Source organism: Cervus elaphus, chromosome 1 (genome assembly GCF_910594005.1).
Source record: "Cervus elaphus chromosome 1, mCerEla1.1, whole genome shotgun sequence".
Taxonomy (NCBI): Eukaryota; Metazoa; Chordata; class Mammalia; order Artiodactyla; family Cervidae; genus Cervus; species Cervus elaphus.
This window is the reverse complement of record NC_057815.1, coordinates 16,615,108-16,632,278: the sequence shown is the minus strand read 5'-3', so window position 1 is coordinate 16,632,278 and position 17,171 is coordinate 16,615,108. Positions and strand designations below refer to the sequence as shown.

Here is a 17,171-nt window from a genome sequence, read left to right as displayed (position 1 = left end):
CTCACGGAAAGCTGCTCTTTCCTTCCAAAGTTCACCCTTGGATCAAATAAATCAGAGCCTGGGACTTCCCTGGTGGTCCAGTGGTAAAGAATCCGCCTGCCAAAGAAGGGGCCACGGGTTCGATCCCTGGTCCAGGAAGATTCCTCATGCTGCAAGGCGACTAAGTGCCACAGCTACTAACCCTGCACCCTGGAGCCCATGAACTGCAACTAGAGAAGCCCGTGCGCCCTGGAGCCCATGCTCCACAACAAGAGAAGCTATGGCAATGAGAGTTGCATGTTCCACAACATAAAGAGTAGCCCCCACTGCTGCAACCAGAGAAAGCCCACACACAAAGACCCTAAATGCAGTGCAGCCATAAATAAATACATAAAATTAAAAAAAAATTAAAAAAACAAAAGCAACAACAAAAAAGATATCAGAGCCTGGTAAGTTCTTCTGCAAAGTAGGAGTCAGAGTACCTGAGCCCAGCAGTTTCACAGCCAGTGGCATCTCTGTGGACAGATGTAGAGCTCAGAAAGGGCCAGGTGCCAGCTGCTGGTGGGTCATGGCTGGTGCCAACTCTTAGACTCTCTATTCATGAAATGTCCTGACCCTGAAAACAACTCTATCTCAGTTTTTTGAATCTCACGCTCTGGAAAGTTTCTACTGACCATATGGCTAAGGATACATAAACCACCTGGGCTGGAATTTGGAGAGCAGGATACGCAGAGCAGCTGCCCCGGCTTCATGCTTCTGCCAGAATGCTCCCACTGGCCCAGGGTGTGTGCTTCTAAACTCCTAGCAGGTGGCAAGGAGTTTGAATCAATCAAGTAAGTTGAATCTTACTTGATTCAATGGTTTATATTTGAAGCATTTTAATTCTGAAATCGTTTTCTCCCATTTTCTCTCTTCTCCTTCTGTTTCAATGACAAAAGCATCCCACTTCTTCCCAAGGTCAATTCTTATGCTTATACCCTAGTTCACCCATCCCCCTTGAACTCGTCCCTTGGGTTCTTCTGTCCTCTCTTAAGTTTACCTCCATTAGCACTTTTCATCTTACAAACATGCTCTCCAGTCTTTGGAATAGCCTCTCAAGCTGCCTATTCCTTTAAAGTATCACCTAAATTAGCCACTTCCCCCAATCCTCTCTGAGTCCTTTCTATGTTTCCTTTCTAACAATTGTCTGATTTGTAGTTATTTAAATTTGTATTGTTTACTCATAGTTTTATTGTGTTCCCTCATTACTATATAAGTTCTCTAAGTATCAGAAATATGTCTGCCCTGCTCATAATTGTATCTACGGAAATAAATGAAAACCAATCACATGAGAACAGCCAAAAGCCATTTATTAAGAGCTTGCAAGGGAGTCAGCCACCATCCTTTGAATTTTGGCAGAGCCTCAAAGGCAAGCAGAGGACTGGAAAAAATAGAAGGCTTCAGGTATGCCCTGATTGGAGGCTCTTAGCATGGGGCTGCGGTGGGCAAGCTAACTAGATGTGAGGCACTGTATGCGACTGGTTAGAAAAGACTCTGGCTTTCACTGGTGAGTCCTAAGAGGGCAACAGGAGCCAAAAGAAGAGAAACTATCAGTAATTAATTAAGTCCTGGCCATTTAGGGGTGATTGTTAAGAGGGATTATTATTTGGCTTCCTAGACTATTGAAAGTAGTTTGATTTTTTGAACTGGTTATTGCAGATAGTAGGTTGGCTTCCTGGGCTGGTTGTTACATTGCCTGTAACACTGCCCCACAGCCTATAAAAACCAGCACAGGAGGCCAACCTATTATCTGCAATTCAGTTCAGTTCAGTTCAGTTGCTCAGTCACGTCCGACTCTTTGCAACTCTATGGACTGCAGCACGCCATGCCTCCCTGTCCATCACCAACTCCCGGAGTTTACTCAAACTCATGTCCATTGAGTTGGTGATGCCATCCAACCATCTCATCTTCTGTCATCCCCTTCTCCTGCCTTCAACCTTTCCCAGCATCAGATTCTTTTCAAATGAGTCAGCTCTTTGCATCAGGTGGCCAAAGTATTGGAGTTTCAGTTTCAACTTCAGTCCTTCCAATGAATATTCAGGACTGATTTCCTTTAGGATGGACTGGTTGGATCTCCTTGCAGTCCAAGGGACTCTCAAGTGTTTTCTCCAACAACACAGTTCAAAAGCATCAATTTTTCGGCGCTCAGTTTTCTTTATAGTCTAAGTTTCACATTCACACATGACTACTGGAAAAAGTACCTGCAATAACTAGTTCAAAAAGTCAAACTACTGTGGCTCAACTGGTAAAGAATCTGTCTGCAATGCAGAAGACCTGAGTTTGATCCCTGGGTTGGGAAGATCTCTTGGAGAAGGGAAAGGCTACCTACTCCAGTATTCTGGTCTAGAGAATTCCATGGACTGTATAGTCCATGGGGTTGCAAAAAGTTGGACACAACAGAGTGACTTTCACTTTCACACTAGTCATATTCATTGAAGGGACTGATACTGAAGCAAGAACTCCAATACTTTGGCCACCTGATGTGAAGAACTGACTCTTTAGAAATGACCCTGATGCTGGGAAAGATTGAAGGCAGGAGGAGAAGGGGATGACAGAGGATGAGATGGTTGGATGCCATCACCGACTCAATGGATATGAGTTTGAGCAAGCTCTGGGAGTTGGTGAAGGGCAGGGAAGTGAAAAGTTGTTGCTGAATCATGCAAAGACCCTGGGGTTCTTGGCCCCAGAGGAGAAGATTCAATCTGGGACCAGAGATGAGGCTGGATTGCTAGGAGCTTTTGTGTAATAAAGTTTCATTAAAGTATAAAGGAGATAGAGAAAGCTTCTGACATAGACATCAGAAGGGAGTAGAAAGAGTACCCCCTTACTAGTCTTAGCACTGGAATTATATACTCTCAAATTAGTTATTACAGTGAATCAAAAGAATGTCTGGAGGTTGTAAAGAACCTCACCAGACCTAGTCTCATAATTTACAATTTGAGATAACAAAATTAGCCAGAAGGCTTTTTCTAGAGACTGTCCTCAAGCAGGATACATTATTGTTAAATAAGCCTAAGGAATGTAGAGGGGGAAAAAAAAGTTTTTCCTTTCTTCCTCCTTGAGAATTCCAGACCCCTCTCTCCTTGGGGACCCCTGGACTTCTTATCAACCTGACTAGGAATTGACTCTCTCAGAAGCTTGGCGTGCTGCAGTCCATGGGGTTGCAAAGAGTCAGACACAACTGAGTGACCGAACTGAACTGAGTCATTGTTCATTTGTGTATTCAGTCATTCAGTTCCCAGGAACAGCACAGTGTCTAGCTCAGACAATAGTTACTTATGATATAGTTAATGTATGGATGGCAACTCAGAACTTGACATTGCCCCTCTGAGAAATAGTTCTTTGCATTTCTCTCCCACACCTAGCTTCTGCTGATTGTCCCTTCACTAACCTCTATTTGTAAGCAGCTTTTTGCAGGAAAACACCCTCAACAGAAAAATTCCTTTTCTTGTTATTTCAGCAAAGCTACATTGTAACTAACTTTAAAAAATTAACTAATTTTAATTGGAGGCTAATTACTTTACAATATTATGGTGGTTTTTACCATACATCAGTATGAATCAGCCACAAGTGTACATGTGTCCCCCATCCTGAACCCACCCGCCCCCCCCCCACTTCCCTCCCCATCCCATCCTCTGGGTTGTTCCAGTGCACCGACTTTGAGCGCTCTGCTTCATGCATCAAACTTGTACTGGTCATCTATTTTACATAAGGTAATATACATGTTTCAGTGCTATTCTCTCAAATCATTCCACCCTCGCCTTCTCCCACATAGTCCAAAAGTCTGTTCTTTACATCGGTGTCTCTTTTCAGTTCAGTTCAGTTCAGTCGTGTCCAACTCTTTGCGACCCCGTGGACTGCAGCATGCCAGGCTTCCCTGTTCATCAGCAACTCCTAGAGTTTACTCAAACTCATGACCGTTGAGTTGGTGATGCCATCCAACCATCTCATCCTCTGTCATCCCCTTCTCCTCCTGCCTTCAATCTTTCCCAGCATTGGGGTCTTTTCCAATGAGTCAGTTCTTCACATTAGGTGGCCAAAGTATTGGAGTTTCAGCTTCAGCATCAGGCCTTCCAATGAATATTCAGGATTGATTTCCTTTAGGATGGACTGGTTGGATCTCTTTGCAGTCCAAGGGATTCTCAAGAATCTTCTCCAACACCACAGTTCAAAAACATCAGTTCTTCAGTGCCCAGCTTTCTTTATAGTCCAACTCTCACATCCACACATGACTATTGGAAAAACCATAGCTTTGACTAGATGGACCTTTATTGGCAAAGTAATGTCTCTGCTTTTTAATATGCTCTCTAGGTTGGTCATAACTTTTCTTCCAAGGAGTAAGCCTCTTTTGATTTCATGGCCGCAGTCACCATCTGCAGTGATTTTTGGAGCCCAAGAAAATAAAGTCTGTCACTTTCCACTGTTTCACCTTCTATTTGCCATGAAGTGATAGGACCAGATGCCATGATCTTACTTTTCTGAATGTTGAGCTTTAAGCCAACTTTTTCACTCTCCTCTTTCACTTTCATCAAGAGGCTCTTTAGTTCTTCTTTGATTTCTGCTATCAGGGTGGTGTCATTTGCATATCTGAAGTTATTGATATTTCTCCTGGCAATCTTGATTCCAGCTTGTGCTTCCTCCAGCCCAGCGTTTCTCATGATGTTTTCTCTGCATCTAAGTTAAATAAGCAAGGTGACAATATACAGCTTTGACATACTCCTTTTCCTATTTGGAATCAGTCTTTTTTTCCATGTCCAGTTCTAACTGTTGCTTCCTGACCTGCATACAAGTTTTTCAAGAGGCAGGTCAGGTGGTCCTGGTATTCTCAGCTCTTGAAGAAATTTATACAGTTTGTGGTGACCCACACAGTCAAAGGTTTTGGCATAGTCAATAAAGCAGAGATAGATGCTTGTCTGGAACTCTCTTGCTTTTTCAATGATCCAACAGATATTGGCAATTTGATCTCTGGTTCCTCTGCCTTTTCTAAATCCAGCTTGAACATCTGGAAGTTCATGGTTCACGTACTGTTGAAGCCTGACTTGGAGAATTTTGAGCATTACTTTACTAGTGTGTGAGATGAGTGCAATTGTGTGGTAGTTTGAGCATTCTTTGGGATTGCCTTTCTTCTGGATTGGAATGAAAACTGACCTTTTCCAGTCTTGTGGCCACTGCTGAGTTTTCCAAATTTGCTGGCATATCGACTGTGTCTCTTTTGCATATAGGGTCATCACGTAACTAACTTTTAAATCAGGCACTTCTCCTATACTGTTGGTGGAAATGCAAATTGACATAGCCACTATGGCGAACAGTATGGAAGTTCCTTAAGAAATAAAATAAAAAAAACAGCAACTGTATGATCCAGCAAGCCTATCCCTAGGCATATATCCAGAGAAAATCATAATTTGAAAACATACCTGTACCTCAGTGTCCACTGCAGCACTAATTACAATAGCCAAGACATGGAAAAAACCACTGACAAATGAATGAATAAAGAAGATGTGATACCTATATCTAATGGAATATTACTCAACCACAGAGTGAAATAACATCATTGGCAGCAATATGGATAGACCTAGAAATTATCATGCTAAGTGAAGTAAGCTAGACAGAGCAAGACAAATACCATGTGATAGGACTTAGATGATGTGGAATCTAAAAAAAAAAGAAAATGATACAAATGAATGTTTATTCATTTGTATAAATGAATAAACAGAAATAAACCTACAGACATAAAAAACACTTACGGTTACCAAAGGGGGAAGTTGGGGGGGGGTGTCGGATAAACTAGGAGTTTGGGATTAACATATACACACTACTACATATAAAATAGATAACTAATAAGGACCTACTGTGTAACATAGAGAACTATATTCAATATTTTGTAATAACCTATAAGGGAAAAGAATCTGAAAGAAAAAAAAATACATATAGATGTATGACTGAATCACTTTGTTATACTCCTAAAACTAACACAACATTGTAAATCAACTGCACTTCAATGTAATCAATCACACACCCTGCCCCAAGCTTTACTCATCTCTGGTCCAAGCACAACTTTCAAATATTTCGATCACACAATACCTTGCTAAATTGTCAGTTCTCTCCATAGCTCAAAAAAGTAGAAATAAGGCATAAGTAATTAACAGATGACCAGATCTCTTTCTTAGCTTCCCCTTCAGTAATCTCATGAAAAAACTGTGAACAAGATTATATCTAGAGGAAGATCACAGTAAGTCGACAAGCCTGCACGCAGTGGGAGATAAGGATGAGTCTCATTCCCTGTCTCAGTGATTGATTAACTGAGATTACTTCTCCTTGCCCTTTAAAATTTTTCATGAATAAGTAGAATCTTAGGAGTTGGTTTAAGTGGTACACAAATCCAATTTTTCCTCAGATTTTCAGCTTTCTGATTAAAAGCAACTTTTTTTTCCCACCAAAGCTTGTGCCTCTCTTGGGTTGATTTTCGAGTGGTGAGCAACCTGATCTGAGCTTGGTAACAATTTCACCTGTCACCTTCCAACTGTAGGTAAGTTAGAGATCCTCCACAAGTGTTTTGTTTTGCTCTCTACATTTTTCTTAGAACTCATCTAAGAAACTTCCACAGCCTTAAGTTGCATTTCCAGGAAATTCTCATCTCCAGCCCTCACTTTTCTCATGTGTCCCAAGTCAATTATTTGACAGACATTTCCATGATGAAATCCTAACAGGATCTCCAAGCCTATCAGCAGCCTCTACCCCCTGGGAAGTCCTCTCTCTTCCTCTACATTTTTCTTTGTAATTCATTTGTGGCAAAAGCACTGCTGAAAGTGATTTCTGATTCTGTGGGAAGGCAAATCTGAGGATGAATTTAAGCAGAACAGAGGAAAGGATGGAAAATGAAAAATGGGTGATTGCTTCTGTTGGCAGGAACACTTCCCCCTTGGGACGCAAGAAGAGATCGGACTCTTAAGTTATCTCAAGGGCTGGAGTTGAGAAATATGATCCAGTTGGAAAGACACCAGTCTGGGACACCAGAATAATCTCCAAATCTTGGTCCCCCAGTAGCAAAAGCAATGGGACATTGGGGGTACCTAGGCAAGGAGTCATATTTGTGAAGCGGGTCAGTGGGGCTCGGGTTGGGAGAGGTCTGGGCAGGAACATGGTGGAAGGGGACTGGGAAAGGTGGTCACTGTTTTCAGGCAGCAGAGGAGTGGGCTGGAAACACCAGCCCAGGAATGCAGGTCAGGCTGCAGTGACTGCTGCGTTCAGGGAAGTGGTTTTACTGAGGAGAGTTACTAAGAAAGGAATCTTAAAGCAAGGGATGCATACCAAGGAGAGTCGTTTTGTTTTTTTTCTTCACCTGCTACTTATGACTCCCCACAATTCTCCAAGGAAGGACTCAGGTAGAGTTTGCTGTCCCTGTAGTGGGAAAGTGACTGGGTTGCATCCAGTAGGAGCAATGTCCTCTGCCGTCTTCCCTTACACCTGAGAGCTAGCACAGCCTGGGCTTGGGAAAGGAGTGCTCAGAAATGGCGTCGTCAGAGTCTGTTTATCTAAGGCTGTTGGTTCTTCTGAGATGGTTCTCTCTCCCATATTTAATCTTATACCTGCTTTGTGACACTGTGTACACAAGCATGGCCCAAATTTCTCCATGTGCTATCTTCCCAGTAGTTCCTGAACCTATGCCTCTCTGATCCACCATCTCTCCTGTAGACTGATGTAGCACCTCCTGGAGCGTTACCCACAATGAGGCTCCTATCACCTGTATTTCTTATTTCATTCCCCACCTGCAAATCCCTCCTACACATTGTCCTCTGCCTCCTTGTCTTCAGTTTGGCCCCCCTTTAAATCTACTTATTACATAACAATGAGATTTTTAAAAAGTCCGCAACTGTTGGTGATTGAAGGTGGAATGACTTAAGCATGTTATTAAAATGATTGTATATTTCTAAGTGTTCCCTTCCTAAGAGAGTGTGAAGAAGACCATCAGTGAGCAACAGATTTCAACAAATAGTTAAAAGATGGAAAAGCATAGGAAAGCTCGTCAGGGGGAACAGGGGTTGCCAGACAAGAAGGAGGAGGCAGAAGGAACCGACCCACCAGGCAGAACCTCTGAGAGGTTCTCAGTTTGCAGGCGTGGGGGGCAGAGAGAGAAAGACTATGCTCCCCCACCATGGCGACTTCTGCCCAAACCTAGAGCTCAGGAAACCCAACTTTAACCTCTGGTGTTTTGGGATCCTGCAAGAGGTTCTCTCTAAAATTTAAGTTAACTTCTGAATAGTGTTGAAGTTTACATACGATGAAGTATCTGATGCTGGGACCCCAGAGAGAACCATCCTTAATCCAGCATTTGAACGGTCTGTACTCCAATAGGGCTCCTGGCAACTCAGTCTTGAGAAACTACACATGGACAATGGCCAGATGTATATAAAAATAGAATCCTAACTCATTATCTGCAGGGTTGAAGGCCAGAAAGCCAGCCTACTATCTATAAATCAGACTTACAGGAAGTTAGACAACTATCTTTGCAACCAACCCAAGAAGCCAAACAATAACCTCTCTAACAACCAGCTTCACATAGCCAGGACCTGACAACTAACAGCATCTCTAGTTTTTTGCTCTGCTCTCAGCTGAGGACCTGTCAGCTCAATTCGGTTACTCAGTTCTGTCTGACTCTTTGCTACGCCATGGACTGCAGCAGGCCAGGCTTCCTTGTCCATCAGGGACAGTCAGAGAAACAGAGGACCAGTCAGAGAAAGCCAAATATACACCTCAACCAATCACAGCAGGCCCTGCTTCATTAGCCCCCCTCCAGCTTCTCCATGCCAACAGCCTCTAATCAGGGCACCTCTGAAACCTCTTAAACGTTCTCCTTTGAGTCTCAGTCAAAATGCAAACAATAGTGGCTGACTACCTTCCTATACAAGCTCTGAAAAAAGAAACTTTGCTCATTTTCACTTGGTGAGTCTTCAGTTACTTCCAGTCAGTGGCCCGCCCCATGGACCCAGAACTCCCCAGCTAGTCAGGAAAAACGACCCACACATACAACCATGGAGGACACCTATACCAGCTGGCTAGAAAAATCAACCCAGCGCCTCATTCTTAAATATGGACACACAGCCAAGGTCACTGGACACGGAGAAAGCCAGCAGTACATAGATCAAGACAAACAGGTTGACCTTGAAGAAAATGGGTCTTTTGAGACTAGAAACAAGCTTTAAAAAATTCTAATTAGATCTTCAGTGAGATCTGAGAAGATATTGTGTCCATAAAACCAAAAGCAGCAGGCTTTGAAGAACAAGAGAGTCTGGAAATTAAAAATACATTTCCAAAATTAAAAAGATTGGAAGATTAAGTTGAAAAACCAACAGAACAGAGAGGAAGAGAAGTAGTCTGGATGTGTGCCAGAAAGATAAGCCACCTCTTGCAACTTTTATGGAACTAAATCCAGCAATGGCTAGAAGTCTGTACATTTAGAGTGCACCTAAATCCAGCAGGAGCCCTGGGGTCCAGGGGCTGGCTGGGGCTGCCTGTGTCAGAGATCCTTTGACCTTTGGGTTTAGCCAAATACTTGGACGCTCTGATTAAAAACAAGCAACTTAACTGCAAATCTGACAGCTCCACTTCACTCCTTGAAACCCAGCACCCCTCCCAATCACATGTGGTGAGACAGATCAGTCTCTTTCCAGACTGGGACCTGCCAGGACGCAGCTCCCCCACCCACCCCTCCATCCCCAATGCCTGCCCCAGCCCCAGTCCACAACATACCTGGGTGTTCAGTGAGCTGAGCTGACCAACTTTATGGTCAGATTTGAAACTGTGATTGAAAGTGTTAGTCCATCAGTTGTGTCCGACTCTTTGTACCTCTGTGGATTGTAGCTCACCAGGCTCCTTTGTCCATGGAATTCTCCAGGCAAGTATACTGGAGTGGGTTGCCATTCCCTTTACCTGGTTTCAAAGCCACATGCTTTTGTCCTAATTTGAAAAGCAAGGGCATGAGGGTACCTCTTAAAGCTTTTGTGAGAATCAAAGAAGCTAATGCCTGTGAGAAGCTTAGCAGAGCCCCAGGCACAGAGTAATCAGTAAATAGTAACAGTTATTAGGGTTCCCAGAACAGTCTTCCTTTGTCTGTCTCAATTTTAACCCTACTTTGACAAATTTTTATATTTACACCTAAAATTACTAAAAAAATAGTCATTAAACTCTCAGCTTTATTACCAAAGACACACTCTCAGACACCTCATTCAGTCCACAATTCTTGAGAGATTCTACCTATTATACATATTTTTGAAGCCACAATGGATTGACTGAAGAGCAATTAAAGCTCCTGCTTCATACAGTTCATGTCTTGGGGATCTGGGTTTGGGCTCACATGTCCTTCGTGTTCTCAGTAAAGTGACCCTTCTTCACCAGGGCTCAAGCCTCACCTTTTTCGTGAGGTCTTTCTGGGACCGACCCCCGACGGGCCAGGGGTTCTGTCCACTGAAGTGCTTTGTCACCACTGTGGCCGTCTGCCTCCTCCTCCAGATTCTGAGCACATCACTTACAGAGCTCTCTCCGCAGGAGTTAAAACTTGAGGGCCATGCCTCAAGTTTGGGCTTTGCTGCAGTGAAGGCATATGTACCAGGGAAGCATGGGAGAGATGTGGGGTGGTGTTGGCTGGCTTTCCCAACTCAACCACAGCCTTACTAGACGCTATGCTGTGCCAAGGAGAAGGACGTGGGGAGGCACCATCTCCGCTGGGAGGGTCTGAGGGTCTGAAAGGTTCTGAATGGGTGTGTGGGCTGCCAGTCTGCTTGCAGAAGGGACGTAAAGGCCACCTTCTCTGGTCCCATTCCAACTCTTCTCTCTTGGTCTTTACGACATGCATAGCATGAGAAGCACAGTCTATCCTGACAGACAGAGGACTGCGTTTTCCCCTTTTCTTAAGTTAAAATCATCTGGTCCACTTTCTCATTCCCCTTGGCAGAGGGGGAAACCACAGGAGTCTTCAGCAAAGGTCAAAATACTTGTCCAAAGTCATATGGAAAGTGGTAAAGACGTTAGAACTCAGGCTTCCAGCCTCTCAGACCAGTGTGCCGTGATTCTGAGGTTAAAACGAAGAGGGAAAGCCTATTTGAGGCTGCAGCTTCCATCTTGTTGTCCCCCAGAATCGAGCACATGGTCTGGGTGGCCCCATGGTTCCCCGGCTCTGTTTTGTATGGTATGTTGCTACTATTGAAGAAAGGGGAGTGTTGAAATCATTCTCACCAGAGGTGTTGTAAGGATATAGCAGGAGGGCCTGGTGTGTATTAAGAAGTTTATTTTCTTTAGGAAAGTGACAACCAACTTGGAGACGTCACTACAGCTGGGGTCACACTGAAGGAAAGGTAGGTGCTGTTTTGTTGGAGACATCACAGTGGGAGGGGAGGCCAGGGTGGTCCCCCTCAGCTCTGCCGGGAGAGCCGGGGTGGGCACTGGGTAAGAAGGGCCTGGGGTCCCACATCAGAGTCCCCCGCCTTAAGACAGGAGGGGCTGGTCTCTGGTGCTTTCCTGGCCCCCAGCTGACTTCCAGGCCAGAGAGGCCCAGCAAAGCAAACCTAAAGGGACTGAAGGAAGGTCCCAAGGAAGAAGGCTGCCGCGGCCGGGCCCCCCACTGGGGCGGTGCAGGAGAGGGTGTTGGAGGAAGGGGGCTCTCAGGAGAGAAGAGGCAGGAGCAGAGAGAAGGCCAGGAGCTCCGGGCAGCGCGCCCAAGAGCGCGCGGGGCTGGCAAAGCGGCGGGCCACCTCCGCGTTGGGGTTGCCCTGGGTGGGCTCGAACCACTTCTGCAGACATCGCCCGCTGCCCCTGCGCTCCGGGCTCGCCCTGAAGGAGCCACTCCAGATCCGCTCACACAGGTTGGCAGGCGTGGGGAAGTGGTGCGGGAAGGGGCGGCAGGAGGCCCGCTCTGGGCAGCGGGGCTTCCCTGCGGGGGCCAGGCACAGGCCACTCAGCCACTCCCGTCCGCGCGGCCCCGGGACTTGCCCCGGGGGAGACCCGAGCTTGCATCTGCCCGGGGGGAGGGGGCCTCTCGGGCACTGCCTAGCCTCACTCACCCCGACTCCAGGCCCAGCCGCCGAGCCAGTTGGACTTGCAGGTGTGGGAGGTGCGGCAGTCCGCCCACCAGCGCTCACAGTCCTCCAGGCACAGGGGCGCGTCCAGAACCCGCTCCGCCTGCCCGCGCGGGTCCACCTGGGTGCGGCACAGCAAGAGGCAGAACTGTCAGAGCATCAGTTTGAAGACTGTCTACAGCTACAGTGATAGTTGGGTCAGGTACCATTGGAACATATTCTCTTAACAACACTGCTAAATATTTTACAAATGAGAACAACGAGGCTAGAAAGTTTGTACACGGCTCTCTTCCTACAGACAGGAGAGGGGACCCAGTGCCTACTTCCTTCTGTTCTCCCGTGACCGCTCTCCCCGCAGGCCGTTCTCTAGGGTCAGAGGGAACTTCTCTGTCCTTCTCTCCAGCGGGGGTACTCTGCTCTTGTCCATAGCTGTCTGCTAGCGTCTTGGAGCTGAGCCTCTTAGGCACACGGATGGATGTCAGGTGGGCCCTGATGGACGTGCGCCTCCCTCCCGCTCCCCCACCCCCAGCCCACCTCTCCCCACCTGCCGGATCCAAGGCCCCAGGTTGGGGGAGCACTGGTAGAAGCAGATGGCCTGGAGGAAGTGCCTCTGGCAGTCCGGCATCATTATTCCGCAGTGAGCCAGGCTGAAGTTGTAGAGCAGAGACACATCCAGGTGTGCTTCCCAGCTCGTGCTGGCCGTGCAGCAGGCGTTGTCCTTCCAGGGGATGCACTGAGTACAGACCAAGATGCGAAAGCCATGGGAGGAGGGGCAGGAGGGGTGATGAGCAAGTGGGCCATCCGCTAGAAGATGACCCGACAAGTGGGATGTCCTTAGGTCTGTGTCCAAGGGGTGGAAGGAATGCTGATCATCTGTCAGTGTCCTCAGTCACTCAGTCGTGTCTGAGTCTTTGTGACCCCATGGACTGACTGTGGCCTGCCAGGCTCCTCTGCCCGTGGAATTTTCTAGGCAAGAATCCTGGAGTGGGTTGCCGTTTTCTACTCCAGTTTGTCAATATTCACACCCAAAGGATGCCTGGGCACTGGCTGCTCTGCCACAGACTGCACATTCCCTAGGGACAGGGCTTTCAAGGTCTCAGATCCTGGGGCCAGTGGGGGAACCCAAGACCCTTGGAAGTGTGGGATTGCACTGGAGGAGGGCGCCTGCAGCCAAGAAGGGCTCACAGGAGCATGCCAGCCCTGGTCCTCATCCCTGTCAATCACCTTTAGGAACTTGGGGAGAGTCCCTTAGGTCTTATTTTTTCCCCCAGGGCCTGCCGGTGGGAGGGCAGAGGAGACAAGCCTTGCTTGTTGGAATCTAGGCTGACCACTGACGAGTCTCTGGGATCACCATCCGCCCCGACTCCGAGTGGCCAGGCGGCTCAGGGATGGAAACGTTGAATCAGTCGGCATTTACGGTCTCAAAGGTCATAACCCCCCTCCAGTGTGGCCTTTGCCCACATCTCCGTCTAGGGACTTCCCCAGTGGCTCAGACAGTAAAGCATCTGCCTACAATGCGGGAGACCCGGGTTCAATCCCTGGGTCAGGAAGATCTCCTGGAGAAGGAAATGGCAACCCACTCTAGTATTCTTGCCTGGAAAAACCCATGGACGGAGGAGCCTGGTAGGCTACAGTCCATGGGGTTGCAAAGAGTTGGACATGACTGAGCAACTTCACGTTCACTTTCTTTCCATCTAGGAAACCAAATGATTCAAGATGGACAGGGGTTCAGAAACCCTCTTGGTTTTTGTGTCTCTTCCCTGATCTGCCAAAGCAGTGTCAACCCCCCCCCCCACCCCGACCCCTACACCAGGACTGGCCCCCTTACCTCCTCATAGAGCTCAGCCTCCGGGCCAGGCTCCGGCTTGTGGGGCTTGGTGTTCATGCAGACATTGAGCAGCTCACGCCCAGTGCACGTGGGGGGCACTGCCCACAGCCCCAGCAGAAACCGCCACCACCACCCCATGGCCTGCCACAGACAGGAGCCCTGCTGTGATGGGCAGAACACTTCACTCCACACCCCGTCACCCCTGGAGCCAGCACAGGCTTCAAGCTTCCCTCAGACTCCGTGATGCCTGGGCTCCTTCATCTGAGGCGGCATCGTAAAATGTCTCATCCCAACAACGTGCAGACGCCAAAGCAGGCCAGGGAGGGGAGAGATCAGCCCCAGGGTGAGGGAGCATTGGGGTGGACTGGCTCCGACCTTCCCCGGCCCTTCTCCACATGGAGGCAGCCTTTCTAACTCGGTGATATGTGGGCTGGGAATTCAGAGCTCCGACCTTGGGTGAGTAACTCAACACACTCTCAGTAAGCAGACTCTTCCTGGGGCCAAGGACACAGTGGGACTGGCTACTATGGTGAATGCAGTCCTAACCCAACTCCAGCCGCTCTGGGAGGTCCCCTCTGAGCCCATAGCTTCTAGAGTTCCCTCCCCAGTCCCCTCTGGGCAAAGTCCTTTCCTCTCGAGCAGTGAGGGATCCACCTCTACCATCCCTAACTCATTGCAAACCCGGCCTGAGTATGGGGCTGGGGAGCCAGGCGCCCAGCAGCATTGCTGGCATCTCAGAGCAGGGAGCATGCCCAGGCCTGAGCTATCAGGTGTCTGCCACATGCAAAGCCATGTCCTGTTACTGGGACGAGGAGGCCAGCTTTCCCCTTGATGCTTGTTGTGCCCTGTTTCCAGCTCTGTCCTGGGTAGTTCTCAGAATGGGAGAGAAACAAGCAAACAAAAAGGACAGAGGCACACCCTGTCCCAGGCACACAGTCCTGCAGGAGACACCCCTCAGCCTTCACCCACCCCAGAGCACAGGCCCCATGCTTCTCAGGAACCCACTGTGAACCCACCACGATGGAGGTGAAAACCTGCAGCCCAGATCAGGCTGAGAGCCTCAAACATCAGGGGGTGGAGACCCCAGTCCCACCCTCGGAGCCCATTTGTCATTTGGCCACTACGTCGTGTCTGACTCTTTTGCAACCCCGTGGACTGCAGCTTGTCAGGCTCCTCTGTCCATGAGATTTTCCAGGCAAGAATACTGGAGTGGTTTCCCATTTCCTTTTCCAGTTAGAGCCCATCTGCGAGTCTGAACTCTCCTCAGCACCAGTTTCAAGCACAGAAATGGCATGGGGTATTTCAAAGAAGCAGGGCATCAGGCGGACAGAGGAAAGAGGCTGCCCCTTCTAGTATTTTCTTCATACTCACTTTTAAAGCAGGAGCCACACTATCCCACCTCCAGAGATTGTAAGGATGAGGAGAGAGTGATGATCCTGGCTATTTATTCCTCCAAGGTCAGGTGCAGGAACTGAGCTTCAGGTGGCTCCAGTTAGCAGCACCATCTTACCCACGTGTTGGGGCCTCCTGTGGGCAGAGTCTCCCAGAGAAACAGACCATGGAGAAGCAGATCCTGGGCTCTTTAGTTAGATCTTGAGTTCGCCTCTCAACTCTGCTCTTTATTAGCTGGCTGATCATGAGAAAATGACATAAACTCTGAGTGTCATTTTCCCTGTCTGTAGAAAAGGCTGTTATGATGGGATTGTTGGGAAAAAGAAAGAGAAATTTCCTGAAAAGGACCTGGCATCGAGCCTGGCAAAGAGTAAGTCTAAATGGTTTTATTCTTTTTTTTTTCCCTTCTACAAAGCATGTAATTATGCATGGGAAACCAGGCATATTGCAGTTCATGGGGTCGCAAAGTTGGACACAACTTAGCCACAGAACTATTATGCATTTATTTTTGCATTGTAAAATTAATACATGTATTAAAAATAGAGGAAACAAAGAAAAGTGGGAAAGACAATATCTATCATGCTACCTCCAAAATGTTCCCTTGTGGCTCAGCTGGTAAAGAATCCACCTGCAATGCAGGAGACCTGGGTTTGATTCCTGGGTTGGGAAGATCCCCTGGAGAAGGGAAAGGCTACCCACTCCAGTATTCTGGCCTGGAGAATTCCATGGACTGTAGAGTCCATTGGGTCAAAGAGTCAGACACAACTGAGCAACTTTCACAAGGTTTTGGGAAACATACTATTTTGAGCTCAAAAGTGCAATTTGAGTACTCTAAATGGTTTTTATTCTTATCCTTTTATCCTACAAAGCCTTTCTTGCTCAGCCTTGTTCCAAAGCTCTCCCTGCCCCGTCACCTGCTCAGCCCCCTGCGATAGGTCACCTGGGTTGTAATGGTGACGATGTCCTTTCTCAGCCCACAGGAGCCAGGCTTCCTGCCAGAGTGAGGACTCGGCAGCCCAGTGATGCAGAGATGAAATGGGGCCTCGGGAACCCAAGGGTTTAGATGTGTGCCCAAAGCCAAAGCGCACAAAGCCAAAAAAGTCCCTCCAAGCCCAGGAAACAGCCTGCCTTGGCATGCGAGGACCACTGAACTATGAGAGGGTCTGCAAGTGGCCTCCACATTTCACAGCAAGGTCATACTCAGCTAAGGAGAGGCTGGAGACTTGGCCAGGACTCTTAGGAGAGTCCAGCATGGTAAAAATGCCAGAAAGACAGCCCATTTCTTTGCCTGCTTCTTTTTTTTATTTAAAAGAAAATTTATTTATTCAGCTGCCGTGGATCTTAGTTGTGGCATGCACAAGCTTTAGTTGCGATGTCTGGGTCTAGTTCCCTGACCACAGATCAAACCCAGGCCTCCTGCATTGGGAGCTCAGAGTCTTAGCCACCGGACCACCAGGGAAGAAGTCTCTTTGCCTGTTTTTTTGTAACAAGTTCCTTTTCCCTCTCTGAAGTAGTCAGTCACTGACGTTTTCTTTACACAGGAGAAATTGAAACACAAAAAGAAAAGCATTTTATAAGTGAAGAAAGCACACTCTGTTCAACTACAAGGTGATGTGGAGACATGAATTAATCATCATGCTGGAAAATTACATTCCCCACCCCTGGTTTTCCCAGCCACTGAGTTCTGAGAACCAAGAAGGACCCAGGCACCAGGCTAGGGCCTTCTGTATGTGGCCTGGCTTACTCCTCACAGTTGCCCACCCCCTGAGTGAACAACCTCCCCCGTTTTACCTGTGGGGAAACTGAGGCTCAGCCAAGGAGTGGCAGAGCTAATATCTAGGAACTCAGGCAGGAACAATTCCATA

The 17,171-nt window shown here is 47.6% G+C and overlaps 1 protein-coding gene across 1 annotated transcript; it reads right to left on the bottom strand.

Moving 5' to 3' along the window:
* Positions 1–11,409: 11,409 nt before the first annotated feature.
* Positions 11,410–15,447, bottom strand: IZUMO1R (IZUMO1 receptor, JUNO). Its single transcript, XM_043895321.1, has 5 exons — positions 15,286–15,447; positions 13,915–14,055; positions 12,631–12,819; positions 12,072–12,207; positions 11,410–11,941 (listed from the first exon to the last, which is right to left on the bottom strand). The coding sequence occupies exons 2-5, from the start codon at positions 14,050–14,052 to the stop codon at positions 11,673–11,675; spliced, it is 732 nt and encodes a 243-aa protein (XP_043751256.1). The 5' UTR covers positions 14,053–14,055; positions 15,286–15,447; the 3' UTR covers positions 11,410–11,672.
* Between the last annotated feature and the right edge of the window lie 1,724 nt (positions 15,448–17,171).

Bases quoted from the DNA above. Each gene is read 5' to 3' on its own strand.
- IZUMO1R (XM_043895321.1), bottom strand. From the start codon at position 14,052: ATGGGGTGGTGGTGGCGGTTTCTGCTGGGGCTGTGGGCAGTGCCCCCC. The intron at 12,208-12,630 runs GTGGGGAGAGGT...TGCCGCACCCAG, and splicing joins TGGGGCCTTGGATCCGGCAG to GTGGACCCGCGCGGGCAGGC. The intron at 11,942-12,071 runs GTGAGTGAGGCT...TGGCCCCCGCAG, and splicing joins CGGCTGGGCCTGGAGTCGGG to GGAAGCCCCGCTGCCCAGAG.